The sequence below is a fragment of the Jaculus jaculus genome, chromosome 5, assembly GCF_020740685.1.
Source record: "Jaculus jaculus isolate mJacJac1 chromosome 5, mJacJac1.mat.Y.cur, whole genome shotgun sequence".
NCBI classification, from domain to species: Eukaryota; Metazoa; Chordata; class Mammalia; order Rodentia; family Dipodidae; genus Jaculus; species Jaculus jaculus.
In genome coordinates this window covers 174,570,282-174,589,655 of record NC_059106.1, presented here as the reverse complement: position 1 = coordinate 174,589,655, position 19,374 = coordinate 174,570,282, and the positions used below count along the sequence as shown (strand labels likewise).

Sequence of the window (19,374 nt, the reverse complement as noted above, 5' to 3'; positions counted from 1 at the left end):
TTAAACAAGATTTTGTTTGTTTGAGATAGGGTCTCCCTAGGTAGTCCAGGCTAGCTTCACACTATTAGCTCAAGCTGGCATCAAACTCATGATCCTTTTTCCTCAACAGTCCCAAGTGAATCATCATGCTCAGCTTTGATTAGACACATTTTAAGATACTAGGCTATCATAAGCTGTTATTTCATGAACAGTTCCTTGTCTCACAGACTAAAATTATGCTGATCCTACTCTATATGTTAAACTTAATATCAGCTTTCCTCTTTATTGGATTTGAACTTGTTTTTTATTTTATTTTTATTATTATTATTATTACCAACATATTTTATATGGATACATCATGTGCTGGTACCCTCTTTTCCCTCATTCCTGCCCCCATTCTGCTGGAGATACTCCTCAGTGGGGTTGCAGGTATTCCCTGTGGGGTTTGGGTTATACGTTGTGGGAGGAGCAGTCAGTTATTTTGCTGGGGAGGGAGTTCCTCTGGGCATGACATCTCATCCTGTGGCTTCTTACAATATTTCCACCCCCTCTTCTGTGAACTTATTATATCTCTTGCTCTTTTAGCTTCCTCAGTTTTTTGAAGATATGGGAGGTGGGAAATGGTTATAGTGAATATTCCAGAGGATCACGGTCTCAGGGATTCCTCATCACCCTCTTGAGCATGTTTTCTGCTTCATTAACCCCTAACTCAACAGCAAGCTAGATTGATTTCATGCAGGCCCTTATGTAGAGGGAAGACCTGGTGATTACTAGGGAGAATAATCCAAAAGGAAGAGGGGCAGCTCTGTTAAACCAGCTTTCTTAAAATTGTCACAAACATGGGCTGGAGAGATGGCTTAACAGATAAAGCACTTGCCTGCAAAGCCAAAGGACACTGGTTTGATTCCCCAGGACCCATGTAAGACAGATGCACAGGGAGGTGATATGTCTGGAGTTTATTTGTAGTGGCTACAGACCCTGGTGTGCCCATTCTATCTCTATCTGCTTCTTTCTTTCTCTCGCAAATAAGTAAATAAAAATAACATATATTTAAAAAATGTGTGTCAGGTGTGGTGGCACACACCTTTAACCCCAGCACTCAGGAAGCAAAGGTAGGAGGATCACTGTGAGTTCGAGGCCACGCTGAGACTATGTAGTGAATTCCATGTCAGCCTGGACTAGAGTGAGACCCTACCTCAAAAAAACAAAACAACAACAACAACAACAACAACAAAAACCTGTCACAAACAGTTCTGTGAAGCATGTGTTCACTAGTGGACTTTACCTTGGATGGTATGGTGAATGATGTTTTTTAGGCAGGTTCAGATGGTCATTTACACACTTTTGTCCTCATATGTTATATTAGGAGCAGGTGCAGTATCTACCAAAGGAAAAAAGAAACCCAGGCAGGAAGAAGATGACGACTACCGAGAATTTCCTCAGAAGAAGCATAAGCTTTATGGTAAGGGCAGCTTCACTGGCTCTTGTTCTTGGCTGTCTAGGCTTTACTTGTTTATGTGAGGATAAAAGAGAGGGAGACTGATTTAGAGCCTTGTTTGAGTCCTTGGAATTTGGGTGAGGAAATGGTCACCATCATCCTTTATTGTACCCTTTCATTCACTTCTATCTTGGGAGAGTCAATTAGCTGAAGAAGTGGGAACTTGCATGTTAAAATTGAAATGTTGGTGCTGGAGAGATGGCTCAGCAGTTAAGTCTCATCTAACAACCCAGGTTTAATTCCCCAGTATCCTTGTAAAGCCAGATGCATAAAGTGGTGCATGCATCTGGAGTTCATTTGCAGTGGCTAGAGGAACTGGTGCACCCATATTTCTCTCTCTCTCTTTTTCTTGCAAATAAATAAGTAAATAAAAATATTTTTAAAAAATTCAAATGTAAAGGTGACATGTCTGACTTTTAAAAAGTTTCTGTCTTGCGTCAGGGAGGAAACAGCGGCCTAAAATTCAGCCCCATCCCAAACCCCAGGCTCGTCGCATTCGGAAGGAGCCACCAGTATATGCAGCAGGTACGCTTGCTGTACAGGTTTGTGGGATGCAGGTCTCATATTCTGCTTCTGTGTTGCTTTCTGTGAGAGTGATGTGTGGAAGCTTCCATTTTTGTTTATTTGTGGCATTGGGAATTGGACTCGGGACTTCATGCATGATAGGCAAGCCCACTGGAGCTTTTTCTGTTACGTTTTGTTTTGATTTTTCAAGGTAGAGTCTCACTGTAGCTCAGGCTGACCTGGAATTCACTATGTAGTCTTAGGGTAGCCTTGAACTCACAGAGATCCTCCTACCTCTGCTTCCATAGTCCTGAGATTAAAGGTGTGCACCACCATGCCTAGTTCTTATTTAGTTTTTATTTTTGTTTTTTAATGGGACAGTTTTATTAAGGGCCTAGGTTTGGAGGTCACATAGACTTTTGTTTAAGTTTTGGCATGTTAAGCTTTCTGACCTGCCTCAATTTATTTCACTTCTGCAATCTTCATAATGATGGTGAAGAGAATCAGAATTGTGAAATTTACATGATATATAAAGATATTTAACACATAGGACTGTGCAGTCTTAGGTCATAGTCTCGAAAGTTGTGCCTAGTACAATGTCATTGAGCTTTGGAGTGGTTCTCAGATGGTTTTTGTCTAGGAAATGAGTAGGCATTCCAGAAACTACATTCATTGTATGGAAAATGTTGTCTAGAAGTTATATACAGCAAGACCTATTCACTGTCATCGACCAAGAAAGGGAAAACATTTTATGATACTTTTCCTAAATTGTGGAGTTATATATTTTTTCTGGAAAATACTGCCGATTACAAAGTGTCCCTTTCTTTCCATTGTAGGCAGTTTGGAGGAACAATGGTACTTAGAAATCGTGGATAAAGGCAGTGTTTCCTGCCCTACCTGCCAGGCAGTGGGGAGGAAGACCATAGAGGGTTTAAAGAAACACATGGAAAACTGCAAACAGGTTAGCTATTTTGTAGCATTCATAACTATTAGGATTTTTTAACTTAAACGTTAGACTTCTGGAATCTGCTGTTATAGTGGACTAGAGGCATCATTATATGGTAGAGAAAACCTAGGCCTGGGTTTGAGTGTTTTTCTTAGCTCTGCACCAATTGTTGGCATTTAGCTTTTTACATGCGACCTTTGCTTTCTTCTTTTAGAATTGAGGAAAAATAACTATTTTGAAGTATCAGTTATTTTTGTGTCACTGTAACAACTCAAGGGGGAAGAGGGTGCTTTTGGCTCTCATTTTCAGAACAGAGTCCACTGTGGCAGGGAAAGTATGAGGGGTGAAGTGCCTCAGGTGCGGCTGCAGGTGCTTATGTGGAGCTCTAGGAAGCAGAGAGCAGGCTCATCATCTTTACAAAGACCTTCCCTAAGGGGCCCACCTCCACCCCTGGCCCCTCTCCCAAAGGTTCCAGAACTATACAGTCCCACCGGCATGAAATCACATGTCCTGACACATGAGCCTGTGGTGGGAGAGGGTGCATATCAGATCTAAATCTAATACGCGTGCAGTATAGGAGAGGATAAGAAGGAATTTATGCATGCCAAGTGCCTAGCCCATTCTAAGACAACTAGTGACTTTCCGATTCTCTGTTGAACAGCCTGGCCCTGAACGCTGTGTTTTGTTTTGTTTTTTCCTTTTAGGAAATGTTTACTTGTCATCATTGTGGGAAGCAACTACGTTCAATGGCAGGGATGAAGTATCATGTTATGGCGAATCATAATAGTTTGGTAAGAGTTTCCTGTGTTTTTTTATGAGTCTGCATGCTATGTGTATTTGTTTAAAGGGAAGAAAGATTTATTTAGTTATTTTTGTTCTTTTGGTTTTTTGAGCTAGGGTCTCTAGCCCAGGCTGACCTGGAATTCACTATGTGATATCAGAATAGCCTCAGACGCTACTACCTCCCGAGTGCTGTGATTAAAGATTTGCACACCACACCTGGCTACTTAATTTTTTAAATTAACAAACAAAATATATGGGGAAAGAGGAACCCTATCTGTTACTAGTAAGAATAAAAACTGGTGCTGCCACCATGAAAGTCAATATGAAGATTCCTCAAAAAAAAATAGAACTGGGTTGGAGAGAGATGGCTTAAGGCACTTGCCTGTGAAGCTTAAGGAACCAGGTTCAATTCTCCAGGTCCCACTTAAGCCAGATGCACAAGGGGCACATGCATCTGGAGTTCATTTGTAGTGGCTAGAGGCCCTGGTACACCCATTCTCTCTCTTTCTTTCCCTCCCTCTCCCTGTCTCTAATAAATAAAAATTTTTTAAAAATTGAAAAAAACAATAGAACTACCATGTGATACCAGTGATACCACTCCTGAGTATATACCTAAAGGACTGTAGATCACCATGCCCACAGATACTTGCCCTTGTTTATTGCTGTGGGATTTATAACGGTCATGAAATGGATGTAAGGGTTTCTTATTTCTTTTTTTTTTTTTTTAATATTTTTATTTATTTATTACAGAGAAAGAGACAGAAAGGAAGCGAGAATGGGCATGCCAGAGCCTCTAGCCACTGCATACAAACTCCAGACACATGTGCCCCCTTGTGCATCTGGCTTACGTGGGCCCTGGAGAATCAAACCCGCATCCTTAGGCTTTGCAGGCAAATTCTGGAACCGCTAAGCCATTTCCCCAGGCCCCTTATTTCTTTTTTTAATATATATGATTTATTATTTATTTATTTATGAGAGAGAGATGTCTGTGCTCCTCCTTCCTTGAGACAAGGTGTCTTGTCACTGTGAACAAACTGCCAGACTGCCAAGAGAAATGTCACGTTCACTGGCCTGCAAGCCTTATATTCTTTGGGCTCTGCTTTCCATTGTTATAGGTGTGTTGGTATCATCTGTGCCAGCACCACCTTGCATCTGGCTTTATGTGGGTGTTGGGGAATTAAGCCCAGACTGGCAAGCATTACAAGCAAGCACCTTTATCCACTGAGCCATCTCCCTAGTCCCTCTACTCCTTTTTTTTTTCTAGGTAGGATCTCACTGTAGCCCAGGCTGACCCAGAACTCACTATGTAGTCTCAGAGTGGCCTTGAATTTATGGCGATCCTCCTGCCTCTGCCTCCCAAGTACTAGGATTAAAGGCATGCACCACCATTCCTGGCTCTACTCCTATTTTTTTTTCTTATCATGTATTTTTTATTTTTTTCTCCCTTTTTTTTCTTTTCACAATTTTTATTAACATTTTCCATGATTATAAAAAATATCCCATGGTAATACCCTCCCTCCTCCCCCCACTTTCCCCCTTGAAATTCCATTCTCCATCATATTACCTCCCCATTTCAATCATTGTACTTATATATATACAATGCCAACCTATTAAGTACCCTCCTCCCTTCCTTTCTCTTCCCTTTATATCTCCTTTTTAACTTACTGGCCTCTGCTACTAAGTATTTTCCTTCTCACGCAGAAGCCCAATCATCTGTAGCTAGGATCCACATATGAGGGAGAACATGTGGCGCTTGGCTTTCTGGGCCTGGGTTACTTCGCTTAGTATAATCCTTTCCAGATCCATCCATTTTTCTGCAAATTTCATAACTTCATTTTTCTTTACTGCTGAGTAGAACTCCATTGTGTAAATGTGCTACATCTTCATTATCCACTCATCAGTTGTCTACTCCTATTGTTTAAAAATTTTTCTTATTTATTTTATTTATTGATTTGGGAGAGAGAAATAATGGGCACACCAGTTGCTACAATCAAACTCCAGAAGAATGCACCACCTTTTGCATCTGGCTTATGTGGGTCCTGGGGAATCGAACCTGGGTCCTTTGGCTTTGTAGGCAAGTGCCTTAACTGCTAAGCCATCCTTCTAGGCCCTCCTATTTTTTTGAGACAGTATTTCACTTTGTTCTGCAGGCTGGCCTGGTACTCACTATGTAACCCAGCAGGCTGGCCTCAGATCTGCAGAAATCCTCCTTGTCTTAGCCTCGCAAGTGTTGAAATTATAGGCATGAGCTATCATGCCCAGTTTGGTGCTTTGTATTTTTTCTTTCCTTTTTTCCTTTCTGAGAAAGATCTCACATACCTTGGCTAGCCTGAACTCCCTATGTAAGCCAAGACTGACTTTTTGGGGGGGGGTTTCGAGGTAGGGTCTCACTCTAGCCTAGGCTGATCTGGAATTCACTATGTAGTCTCAGGGTGGCCTCAAACTCACAGCAATCCTCCTCCTACCTCTGCCTCCCAAGAGCTGGGATTAAAGGCGTGTGCCACCATGCCTGGCTCCCAAGACTGACTTTAAACTCCTAATTCTCATCCTTTGGCCTCCACCTTCCAAATGTTGGGATTGTAGTTGTCAACCACCATACCAGCTGCATGCTAGAATTTCTAATGTTCTATTAACATGTGACAGTGCAACCTGTTGATCATCAGTGGAAAAAATTAAAAGTACAGTGGGGAGCAAAAAGTTCTACAAGGCTAGGGAAATGGCTCAGCACTTAAGGCATTTGCCTGTGAAGCCTAAGGACCCCGGTTCAATTCCCCAGGACCCACATAAGCCAGATGCACAAGGGGGCGCATGTGTCTGGAATTTGTTTGCAATGGCTGGAGGCCCTGGCGCATCCATTCTCTCTTTTTTTCTGCCTCTTTCTCTCTCTCTCTCAAAAACAAAAAAAGTTTCACAAAGCCAGGCATGGTGTCATATACCTTTAATCCCAGCACTTGGGAGGCAGAGGTAGGAGGACCATTGTGAGTTCTACGCCAGCCTGAGACTATGTAGTGAATTCGAGGTCAGCCTAGGCTAGGACAAAATCCTACCTCAAAGACTTAAAAAAACAAAAATGGTTTCACAGTGCACAGGCTTGTAATTCCAGCACTCAGGAGGCTAAAGCAGAGTAATTGTTAGTACAAGACCAGTCTGGGCTATAGAGTGAGATCCTATCTGAAATTAATAAAACAAAATAAGTCTCTTACACAGGCATGGTGCCACATAGCTTTAATCCTAGCACTCTGGAGGCAGAGGTTGGAGGATCACTGAGTTCAAGGCCAGCCTGAGACTACAGAGAGAGTGAGTTCCAGGACAGCCTGGGCTAAAGTGAGATCTTACCTTAAAAAGAAAATCACAACAAAACAACCCCCCCCCCAAAAAAAAAAAACAACCTCAAGTCTCATAATGCTAGGAGTTGGGCGTGGGCTACTCTCTCTGAAGAGTTCTGGGCAGATCCACTAAAGAAAAGAAACCCATGAGAAATCCTACTCCTAGACTGGAAAGCCACAGACCTGTTCCCTTGTGTGATATGCTCAGGGTTAGGGTATTGATAGGAGTGTCAGCTCAGGGAAAGCAACCAAGGCCCACTTCTAGTAGGCTGGGGAGCCAGTGCATGCAGGAGGCAGGAATGACTCAGCAGGGAGATAGATCTCTCTGGGATCTGGCCCTCTGGGGGCCACAAAATGCCTAATATATTCAAAAATATCCTGGGCCTGAGTGTCTGTATTTTTTAATTTTTGTGGTTTTATGAGGTCATGTCTTGCTGTAGCCCAGGCTGACCTGGAATTCATTTTGTGGTCTTAGGGTGGCCTCAAACTCACAGTGATCCTCCTACCTCTGCCTCCCAAGTGCTGGGATTAAAAGCATGTGCCACCATGCCTGGCTTTGTCTGTGTTTTTGATGCCACCCCCATCCTGGTACCCAGATGTCAAGGTGGGGACCAAGAATCTCTGGAAGTGTTCTCGGGCTGAAGGGAGAGCCATGGAATTCAAGGAAGGCTCTTGGGGCTAACTGCAACAGCAACAATGCCATCATGGGGGCTACACCTCAGGAGAAACACCTGCTCTGGGGCCGGAACTTCCAGGGGTTCGGCAGAGGGAGCCTGCCTTTGAGCCCTTTCTTCTGCAGAGTAGCATCTTGCACGTTCTCAGCTGGATGGTGAGGTGATTCAAGTATCCAATCCTAGTCCTTGAAACTGCTGAATTCAGGGAACTAGCTTCTGGCACTATAGCGGAGCATATGTGACCTGGCACCTTTAGAACCATCCCACACTTGGTGATCCTTCAGATTGTCTGAGAACCAGGGCTATACAAGCCTTGTTAGGGTAGCAGTCCATTTGAAATGCTTCTCCAGTTTGTGACACTATAAGTTCTTGTCATAGGGAGCCGGGAACAGGAGCCCAGTAAGTCACTAGCATGTTGCATCTGGGCTCCTTCTCTGTTCTGGTGCTTCATGTTTGGATGTCTTGTGCTTCTGTTAGTATAGCTATCTCAGTACATAGGCTAAGGCTCTTGTACTTCATAGGAGAGTGGATAAGACTCCTCACTGCAGGAGTTCCATGCCATGAAACCTTTGAGGTAGATCATAGGTATGTTTTTTGTGTTTTGGTTAGTCCTAAAGGCTTATATACTGGGAGCCTTTTGTTGTTGTTTTATTTGAGAGAGGGAGAGAGAAAAAGGCAGATAGAGATAACCGGCACACCAGGGCCTCCAGCCATTGCAGATGAACTCCAGACTCATGTGCAACCTTGTGCATCTGGCTAACTTGGGTCCTGGGGAATCAAACCTGGGTCCTTAGGCTTTGCAGGTAAGAGCCTTAACCACTAAGCAATCTCTCTAGCCCTGTTTTTTTTTTTTTTTAGGTAGGGTCTCACTCTAGCCCAGGCTTTCCTGGAATTCACTATGTAGTCTCAGGGTGACCTCAAACTCACAGCAATCCTCCTACTTCTGCCTCCCAGTGCTGGGATTAAAGGTGTGTACCACCACTCCTGGCCTCCTGTTTGTTTTTTGAGGTAGTCTCACTCTAGCCCATGCTGACCTGGATTTTCCTGTGTAGTCTCAGGCTAGTCTTGAACTCACAGTAATCTTCCTGCCACTGCCTCCTGAGTGCTAGGATTAAAGGTATGCGCCATCTCACCCAGCAGAAGCTCAGAACTCTTATTTCCATTATACTCACTTCCTTTGCTTATCAAGGAGAAGAGAGAGAAAGCTAGAACTTAAGACTTCTTACTGACATTGTCTTAACTGTTAGTGATTTTTGTGTTGGTTTTGTATTTTTTTTTTTTTTTGAGGTTGGGGTCTCTCTCTAGCCCAGGCTGACCTGAAAGTCACTATGCAGTCTCAGGGTGGCCTCAAACTCACAGTGATCCTCCTACTCCTGCCTTCCTAGTGCTGGGATTAAAGGCATGTGTACCACTACACTTGATGTATTTGTCTTTTCAATGAACCACCTGTTTATTTGCTTCTCTTGCTTCTAGCCTATTTTGAAGGCTGGAGATGAAGTAGATGAGCCAAGTGAGCGGGAACGGCTGAGAACAGTTCTAAAGAGACTGGGAAAACTCAGGTGCATGCGTGAGGTAAGAGCCCCATGACATTGTTCTTCTGGAGTCTCAGGTCAATGTCTTCCTGTTGCTTTTTCCCATTTCTCCTCTTCTTCTGTCATAGAACTCCTAGTTCTGTGCCATCTTAGAGAATAAGGGTGGCTTCTGCTTTTCCAGATATCATGCAATTATTATTTTCTGGCTCATCTCCAAGAATTTATTCCCCTTTCGCCTTTGTTCAGGGGGATTTCTTTACCATGTCCTGTAGTGTCATGAAGACTATTCCCGTAAGCTCACTGTGATGAACTTTGATGTAGCTGCCTATTTGATCTGGTGAGAAGGAAGTACTGACATAGAGTGGGTGCTTAGAGTTTCTCAAATGCTCACTAAGCTGGCTAACCACTGTAGCTTATAGATAGGCTTGCCAGGGAGAAGAAGGGCTGTGTCAAGGGGACATGTAAGTGAGCATCTCATAGTACCACTATCATTTTGTAGTTTGTGGTGGTTAATGGTTTTTCTTATATAATAAAATAAAGGGGGATCATGTCAGATATGCAAGATACTAAAGTAGGTGCCTTTCCTATGTTCAGAGTTGTTCCAGTACTTTTACCAGCATTATGGGATATATGTACCATGTTAGAAAATGTGGTAAAGGGGCTGCAGAGCTGGAGAAGTTGACCCTGAAATGCCACCACTGTGGAAAACCATACCGGTCGAAGGCTGGGCTTGCTTATCACCTGAGGTCAGAGCATGGGCCTGTGAGTACTGATTCAGCTCTAGACATTGGGATGTGCTGAGTGTTTCCCTTGCATCATTTGTGTAGCCTTGCTTCCTTGTTTGTGTCCTACTTACTCTGAATACTTTAAAAAATACACACGCGCACACACACACACACACAATTTATTTATTTGAGAGAGAGGCAGGTAAGGGGAGAGAGAAAATGGGCATGGCAGAACTCTAGATGCATGTGCCACCTTGTGTAGCTGTCTGTATATGGGAACTGGGTACTTGAACCTGGGTCTTTAGGTTTGGAAGGCACGTGCCTTAACTGCTGAGCCATATCGCCAGCTCTTTTTGTTGTTGTTGTTTGTTTGTTTTGGTAGGGTTTTTCTAGTCCAGGCTGACCTGGAGTTCACGATGTAGTCTCAGGCTGGCCTCAAACTCACAGCAATCCTTCTACCTCTGCCTCCCTGGTGCTGGGATTAAAGGTGTGAACCACTACACCCAGCTTGAGTTTTACATTTATTTATTTATTTATTTATTTATTTATTTATTTATTTTTGAGGTAGGGTCTCACTCTACCTCAGGCTGACCTGAAAATCACTATGGAGTCTCAGGGTGGCCTTGAACTCACGGTGATCCTCCTACCTCTGCCTCCCGAGTGCTGGGATACATTTATTTTTTAATTTAATTTAATTTTTTAATTTTAGAGAGAGAGAGAGAGAAAGGCAGAGAGAGAGGGAGAGAATTAGCACACCAGGGGGTCAGTCACTGCAATCAAACTCCAGATGTGCCACCTGGTAGGCATGTGTGACCTTGCACTTGCTTCACCTTTGTGTGTCTGGCTTTCATGGGATCTAGAGAGTTGAATGTGGGTCCTTAGGCTTCCCAGGCAAGCACCTTAATTGCTAAGCCATATCTCCAGTTCAAGTTTTACATTTTGATAAAGCCTTATTTATAATTTTTTTCCTTTATGGGCTTGTTACTGTATCTAAGAAGTCTTTTCCAATAAAACAAATTTCTACTTTGCTGTAGAAAAAAAAAAATCAGCACAAATCTAATGGCACACATGCTTTATCTCACAGTGCTCTACTCTATGAAGGTTTTTTTTTAGCTGGGCGTTGTGGTGCACACCTTTAATCCTAGCACTCGGGAGGCAGAGGTAGGACTGCTGTGAGTTTGAGGCTACCCTGAGACTACATAGTTAATTCCAGGTCAGAGACCCTACCTCAAAACAACAACATATACATACATGCACGTGTGTGTGTGTGTGTGTGTGTGTGTATGTGTGTGTGTATGTTTGCAAGCAGAAAGAGAGGGAGAGAGAATAGTTGTGCCAGGGCCTCCAGCCACTGCAAACACACTCCAGATGCACTTTGTGCATCTGGCTTTACGTGGGTACTGGGGAATTGAACCTGTGTCATTAGGCTTTCCAGGCAAGTGCCTTAACTACTAAGCCATCTCTTCAGCCCTCACAATACTTCAAAAGCCAAAAGGTCAGCTACAGCATGACTCATCTGGCTCTTCTGCTTACACTCAGCAGACTGGGCTATTCCTTCCTGGAGGCTCCAGAGAACTCTTTCTAGACTCATTCAGGTTTTGCATAATTCCATGTAGTTCCAGGAAATCCTTTTCTCATTTGCTGCTGGCTGAGAGTTGCTCTCAGTGGCCAAGGCCACCAGCCTTCCCTGTCTCATGGCCCCTCAGTTTCACTCAGCAAGAGAAGTTTTATCTCATATGCCACAGTCTTCTCACTCTTCCTCTCATCTCTTAATGTCAATGTCTACAAAACCTTTCCATATCGACACCTAGATGTGTTTGACTAAATAATTAATGATAATAGCCTTGTCAGGTGGATACTTTGCTATCTCAGAAATGTTATTTCTCAATTTCTTTTAAAAGTTCGGTAGTTTCACATTTTACACTTAGAGCTAATGATCTGTTTTAATTTTTGTACATAGTGTATGGTATGGGTTGAGGTTTACTATTTGTATGGCAGTGGCCACTATTACTATAGCAGAACAGATTTTCTCCTGCTAAGAAGCTTTTTTTTTTTTTTTTTTTTAAAGTAATGGGCACACCAGGGCCTTCAGCTACTGCAAATGAACTCCAGCCACATATACCACCTTGTACAAATGGCTTATGTGAGTTCTGAGGAAGATTCTTGGTCCCTTGTCTTTGCAGGCAAGTGTCTTAACCACTAAGCCATCACTCCAGCCCAAGAAGCTTTTTTAGTGGTAAAATGTGCATTAATTTGGTGGCGCTGCTTCATATGCTCTTGTGACACAAGCACACAAAGAAGAGCCTTTAATCACTGGCTGGGATGGAAGCCACTTGTCAGGCCTGTGCTTTACTGTGTCTCCTTCCTGCAGGTACCCTTCTTTCCAGAGTCAGGACAGCCAGAGTGTTTAAAAGAGATGAGCCTGGAAACAAAGAGTGGGGGCCGAGTTCAGAGGCGTTCTGCCAAGATAGCTGTGTACCACCTGCAGGAGCTGGCCTCTGCTGAGCTGACTAAGGAGTGGCCCAAGAGGAAGGTGCTCCAGGACCTGGTGCCTGATGATCGGAAGGTAAGGCTTGTGTCATGGGCGCTGTTGAAGAGGATGACTTAGATACTTAGTAATATCCCCAGAATGGATTTGTTTTTTCCAGACTAGGTCGAGGTAACACAGTGGTTACAAGAGCACTACTCCAGGAAGTGTTGGCCTTCTTTCTTTCTTTCTTTAATATTTTATTTCTATTTGTTTGAGAAAGAGAACGAGGCAGAGGAAAAGAGAGAGAGAGAGAATGGGTGCACCAGGGCCTCCACCACTGCAAACGAACTCCAGATGCATGCACCACCTTGTATAGCTGGCTTATGTGGGTCCTGGGGAGTCGAACCAAGGCCCTTTGGCTTTGCAGGCAAGCACCTTAGCCACTAAGCATCTCTCCAGCCTAGTGTGTTGGCCTTGTTGATGCATCGTGTTAGAGGGCATATGGCATCCATGTATTTTTTACTGAAGATGGTAATTGATCAGTTGGGAAGGACCAGCAGGCTTTGCAAGCAAGTGCCTTGAACCACTGAGCTGTCTCTCCAGCCCCCACCCCTCCAAAAAAACTTTAAATTTAAAAAAATTTTTCAAGGTAGGGTCTGATTCTAGCCCAAGCTGACTTGGGACTTACTCTGTAGTCCCAGGCTAGCCTTGAACTAACAGTTTATCCTGCTATCTTTGCTTCCTAAATGCTGGGATCAAAAGCATGAGACACCATGCTTGGCTTAAACAAAAATGTTTTTCTTTTGAGTGGAGGTAAGGGCTCACTCTAACCCTGGCTGGCCTGGAATTCACAGTCCAGTCTGGCCTCAAACTCACAGTGATCCTCCTACCTCTGTCTTCTGAGTACTGGTATTAAAGGTTTGTGCCACCATGCCTGGCCAACTTTAATTTTTGTTTTTCCAAGGTAGGGTCTTGCTCTAGCCCAGGCTGACCTGGAACTCACTCTGCAGTCCCAGGCTGGTGTTTAACTCATGGTGATTCTCCTACCTCTGCCTCCCAAGTGCTGGGATTAAAAGTGTGGAGGGGTATTGTTTACAATCATGGAAGTTGTTAATAAAAAAAGCCAACCCCCCAAGAAAAACAAAAAAAAGTATAATTGTTATGTCCCATAGTTTTTTCCTCTTTTTGAAAGTATGAAATGTTACATATGAGATTCTTGTCATTGGTTGAAAATCTAAGACTGAATGATAGTCATCTTTACTATTGAGGGTTTTACATCTTACTTTGGACTATATACTTTTAAGCTTCTGAAATACATAAATTTAAGAATGGGTACAATATGGGGGATTTTTTGGTTGGGAGTTCATTCTTACAATCAAATGTTTGTCTTCTAGTTAAAATATACTCGTCCTGGGCTGCCTACTTTCAGCCAAGAAGTGCTACACAAATGGAAGATGGATATCAAGAAGTATCATCGCATTCAGTGCCCTAACCAGGTGATTGTCTCTTCTGCAGTCAGCAAATGTTCCTGAAGAATTTGTGACTTTTTCTGGTTGACTACTACACAGTGAAAAACTTGAACAGTAGTGGGTTCAGGCGGCATCAGCCGAGATCACTCACAGGGGTCTGAACTGGAGCTCAAAGGAGACATCCCATGTCCAGAGTAGCACTTAAAAAAAATTTTTTTTAAATGTATTTTATTTATTTATTTGAGAGAAAGAGAGAGGGAAAGAGAATGGGCATGCCAGGGCTTCCAGCCACTGCAAAAGAACTCCAGATGCATGCACCCCACTTGTGCATCTGGCTTATGTGGGCCCTGGAGAGTCAAACCAGGATCCTTTGGCTTTTCTTTTCTTTTTTTTTTTTTTTTTAATTTAATTTATTAGTTTTCTTTTCAGTAAATACAGGCAGTTTGGTACCATTATTTAGGCTCATCTGTGATCTACCCCCTCCCATTAGACCCTCCTTGTTATTGAAAATGGGTCGTGCATTGTGGAGTTAGCCCCCAGTTATTAGTATGATAAATGTCTCTGAAAATCATGACCCAACATGTAACTCTGACATTCTTTCCGCCCCCTCTTGCGCAAGATTTCCCTGAGCCATGTTGGGTTCATTTTTGGTCTGCTTCAGTGCTGAGGTGTTGGGGGCCTCTGAGGCTCTGGCTCTCTGATTTGGTAGGAGTTGATTTTTCTCTGCATTGATCTCCTTCCCCTTTGTGCTGGTATCCAGTTCACAGGAAAACATCACCCTTGCTTATTTCGCCAGTTGTCCTTAGTTTCAGTTGGGCCCCTTCTGAGGTATGTTGGGGCAGCTCTCTTCTTAGGATCTGCATCTATCTGGAAAAGAGAAGCAGATTCTCCAACGGAGAGTAAGTTAGCACCCAGAAAATTGAGATAACACTTACTTTTTTGATAGACAGTTTGATAGGTGTAGGCCCTCTTATACCCCGTGATTGATGGTAGCTTGATATTGTAGAGTGGGCTTGTGTTTGGGTATGGTTCTGACTTGTTTCCCAGCTCCAGCTAAGGGTCTAGTACCACTGAGTGGATCAGTTAGCCAAATCAAGAGCAATTGATTCCTCACCATGGCTGTGTACCACTATTGCACTTGTGTGGGTATCACATCCGGTTAATTGTTGCTACTTAGGTTAAACAATGTGTTGCTTGGACAGATCTTGGTCACTTCCCCCAGTCGCCTATGTAGCGCCTTCTGGCACTAGACACGCTGACTGTCTGGGGACTGACTCTCTCCTGGCTTCCAGCCATGTCATTCCATTTTACGTGTCAGCTGCGTATGGAGTCTTCAGCAATAGGGTCTTACCACTGGCCTTTGGTGGGTCATCAATTACTCTGACAGAAGTCTGTCATTGTTTTATGAAACCTTGTAGGTTTCTCTGATCAAAAGCTCATTGTGGATTGTAGGCCCAAGCTGGAAGTGGAGGTTACAGGTCAGTGTCCACTAAGAAATTGAGGAAAAAGATAACTAATATACAAGAGTTTGAGAGGAGAGAGATAGAGGGGAGAGGGGGAGAGGGAGGGAAGGAAGATGTAGGAGATTTAGGTCAGTCTTGATCCTACCCTCTCCAGTGTCTTGTGGTTCAGGTGTTTCCTGTAAGGGACTAGTGAAGGTTCAGTCATTTGGTCTGTCTTTTAGGAAGTAGAATTTTATGGTACCATTGCCGTTTGGGTCCGGATTACTGTTTTCCACCCTTTGATTCCCTCCCCGCCCTCCCTTTGGCTTTTCAGGCACGTGCCTTAACCGCTAAGCCACCTCTCCAGTCCCAGAGTAGCTTTTGTGCAGCTGCAATCAGCTAAAAGTGTGGCACTCCACTGGCCTTTCTGTCTGCAAGGTAGTTAGACTACCAGTAGGGGATGTAGTGACCCACTTTGTCAGGCATGATTTTGAAACATGAAAATAAACAAGATTTCTTAAAGCCTCCCTTCAGAATTTGTGCATTACTTCCATGGTGCTCCGTTATACAAAAGCAAAGGCAGAGGCATCACAAGGCTAAGCAGCACCCATAAAAAGGGCAGATGGACTGTACTTCTTTCCTTTTTTTTTGTTTTCTTGCTTTTTAAAAATATTTTAATTTTGGGCTGGAGAGATGGCTTAGCGGTTAAGTGCTTGCCTGTGAAGCCTAAGGACCCTGGTTCGAGGCTCGGTTCCCCAGGTCCCACGTTAGCCAGATGCACAAGGGGGCGCACGCGTCTGGAGTTCGTTTGCAGAGGCTGGAAGCCCTGGCGCGCCCATTCTCTCTCTCTCCCTCTATCTGTCTTTCTCTCTGTGTCTGTTGCTCTCAAATAAATAAATAAATAAATAAAAATTAAAAAAAATATTTTAATTTTATTTATTTATTTGAGAGAGGGAAAGAGGCAGAGAGAGAGAGAGAGAGAGAGAGAGAGGGAGGGAGGGAGAGAACAGGTGCGCCAGGGCTTCTAGCCATTGCAAACAAACTCCAGATGCATGCGCCACATTGTGCATCTGGCTTACGTCGGTACTGGGGAATTGAACCGAGGCCTTTGGCTTTGCAGGCAAGCACCTTAACTGCTAAGCCATCTTTCCAGCCTGTTTTTTTTTTTTTTTTTTTTTTTATTATCTAGAGAAAGAGAGAGAGGGAGGGAGGGAAGGAGGGAGAGAGAATGGGCACGCTAGGGTCTCCAGCCACTTCAAACGAAGTCCAGACATATGCACCCCCTTGTGCATCCAGCTAATGTGGGTCCTGGAGAATTGAACCTAGGTCCTTTGGCTTTGTGGGCAAATGCCTTAACTGTAAAGCCATCCCTCCCATGTTTTTTTTTTTTTAATATTTTTTTGTTCATTATTTATTTATTTATTTATTTGAGAGCGACAGACACAGAGAGAAAGATAGATAGAGGGAGAGAGAGAGAGAATGGGCGCGCCAGGGCTTCCAGCCACTGCAAACGAACTGAGCCTCGAACCGGGGTCCTTAGGCTTCACAGGCCAGCGCTTAACCGCTAAGCCATCTCTCCAGCCCCCCCCCCCCCATGTTTTTTGTTTGTTTGATTTTTGAGGGAGGGTCTTGCTCCAGCCCAGGCTGACCTGGAATTCACTGTGTAGTCTCAAGGTAGCCTCAAACTCATGGTGATCCTCCTACCTCTGCCTCCTGAGTGCTGGAATTAAAAGCATGTGCCATCTATTTATTTGAGAGAGAGAAAATGGGTGTTCCAGGGCCTCTAGCTACTGCATATGAACTCCTCCAGATGCATGTGCCCCCTTGTACATCTGTCTTACGTGGGTCCTGGAGAGTTGAACTGGGATCCTTTGCAGGCAAATGCATTAGCTGCTAAGCCATCTCTCTCTCTCTTTTTTTTTGAGTTAGGGTCTCACTGCAACCCATGCTGACCTCAAACTCATGGTGATCCCCTTACCTCAGCCTCCTGAGTGCTAGGATTAAAGACATGTGCCACCGTGCCTGATCCAGACTCCAGTTCTTGATAGACTGGCAGAGATGTTGTAGCTATCTTTAAAATTGGTACCATAATTGTGTATGTTATACTTTCAGGACAAATAAATACAAAAGTAATGAACACATTTGTACCAAATCAAATGGAATTTAAAAACACTACTCTAAAACATTCTGTATTCTGTTCAATATCAGAAAAAGTACCAGGGAAAAAATGGCTTTTTGTTTCTTTTTTTTTTTGTTTTGTTTCCTTCCTGTTTTTGTGGCTTTCATGTAGATTCTTTTTAGGGCTTGGATTATAGCTGTGTTGATTGTTTTTTTTCCAAATGTGGAATTGGTCAGTGTCGATGATCAGGTTGCTCAAAGAAGGATGCTGTTTGGCATGACATTCACTTTCTTATTTCTCTTTTCAGGGCTGTGAGGCTGTCTACAGTAGTGTATCTGGCCTTAAAGCTCACCTGGGCTCTTGTACATTGGTTTGTAACATTTTCATTTTAGTATCTTGTCATGTTCGCTCAGATAGTTGAAATGGAAGAGAACTCAGGTTCGGTGGACAGAGGCTGTTTTAGACCTCAATGTCATAGAGATTCTTATCTCATACGGGGTGGGATGGTAGGGTACCTCCAAGATTCAGAAAAGGCCAACACTGTAAGTCATACCCATTAAAGAAACTTGGAGTAAACTATGAGTTTTGAGTCCCAACCAGAGATTTACTTCCTTCTATCTGGGCCTCACACACTGGGATTATCCTGTCCTATTTTGTTATAAATTTTCTAAAAAATTATGTGTAGCTATTTGGATTGGTGAAGGTCCTCCTAACTCATCTGAACTCTGCTGGCCTCTGGGATAGATGATGGGACAGGGTGTTAGGCTAACAGCCACTCACCTCACTGAATCTTTTCCATGTTGACCCAGGTGTCCTACAACCCACGAGCCATGGGAAATGCTGCCACTTTCCAATCCCATTCAGAAGTATCTCCTCACACAAAATGAGCACCATGGAAACCTGCAGCTTCAGGAGGGGAGAGAAGTCTCAGTTCAAGGCAACAAGGGAGTTGTAGGCATTCCAGCCAGATCTGTACAGCAGTGCTTAGGAGGTTGTCATCTTGACCCTAGTTTCTGAGCCCTTTATTATGGATGATATTCTTCTCATTCTGGATCTTCAAGGCACTGTGTGCCACAGTAGATCACAGTGGGATGAAATGCACAGTGGTGCCTCTGGTGAACTTGGGCAATTTGATCATTTTGGGGGAGGAGCCAAGAGAAGCTGAAAGTGAAGTGAAAGGAAATGGGGACAGTAGAAACATGTGGCCTGGTCAAAGAAAGGAGGAGGATTCCAGTGGTGCTTAGGGGCGGGTGCTTGCTACAGCATGGCCTTAGGACAGGTTTGTATTGGAGAAACTGTCCGGCTGTTTTCCTGATGTTGCTGTTTTGGACCTTTTCCCTATTTCTGATTAAGTAGAAGCCCCTCTTTTCATGTCTTAACAATCTACCCATGGCCCAGGTGTGTGTTCTTGAACTTACTTACAGTCCTCTTGTCTTGTTCTCTTTGGAATAGGGAAGCTTCGTGGCTGGGAAGTACAGGTGTCTCCTCTGTCAGAAGGAGTTTGTGTCAGAGAGTGGTGTCAAGTATCACATCAACTCCGTCCATGCCGAGGTGAGGTCTCTGCTTTCTCTAGTGTTTTTGTGAAACTAAGTGGCCTACATGTAAGCCATGAGAGATGGATCTTGTCCCAGGTTTTATGTGTGCTAGGGCTGTCAATAAAAGTAATTCTCTGGGGCTTGAGAGATGCTCAGTGGTTAAGACGCTTGCAAAGCCTGACAGTGGTTCAGTTCTCCACTACCCATATAAAGCCATATGCACAAAGTGGTGCATGCATCTGGAGTTAGTTTGAGTGGCATGAGGTCCCAGCACTTTCTTTTTTTTTTTTTTTTTAAATATTTTTTGTTCATTTTTTATTTCTTTATTTGAGAGCGACAGACACAGAGAGAAAGACAGATAGAGGGAGAGAC

General features: G+C 43.6%; 1 protein-coding gene across 11 annotated transcripts in view; it reads left to right on the top strand.

Annotated features, from left to right (window-relative positions):
* The window catches only part of Znf512 (zinc finger protein 512), a 40,008-nt gene that overhangs the window by 12,880 nt on the left and 7,754 nt on the right, over positions 1–19,374 (top strand). For 9 of the 11 annotated variants that reach the window (XM_045148740.1, XM_004669395.2, XM_045148746.1 and 6 more), the window contains 10 exons: positions 1,346–1,441; positions 1,919–2,002; positions 2,818–2,942; positions 3,632–3,718; positions 9,184–9,282; positions 9,837–10,004; positions 12,339–12,533; positions 13,832–13,933; positions 17,775–17,837; positions 18,920–19,018. In XM_045148740.1, the coding sequence (XP_045004675.1) occupies positions 1,346–1,441; positions 1,919–2,002; positions 2,818–2,942; positions 3,632–3,718; positions 9,184–9,282; positions 9,837–10,004; positions 12,339–12,533; positions 13,832–13,933; positions 17,775–17,837; positions 18,920–19,018 (1,118 nt within the window). Of the gene's footprint in view, positions 1–1,345; positions 1,442–1,901; positions 2,003–2,817; positions 2,943–3,631; positions 3,719–9,183; positions 9,283–9,836; positions 10,005–12,338; positions 12,534–13,831; positions 13,934–17,774; positions 17,838–18,276; positions 18,419–18,919; positions 19,019–19,374 lie in introns of those variants that run through there. The other 2 variants (XM_045148749.1, XM_045148742.1) reach the window with 2 other exon arrangements.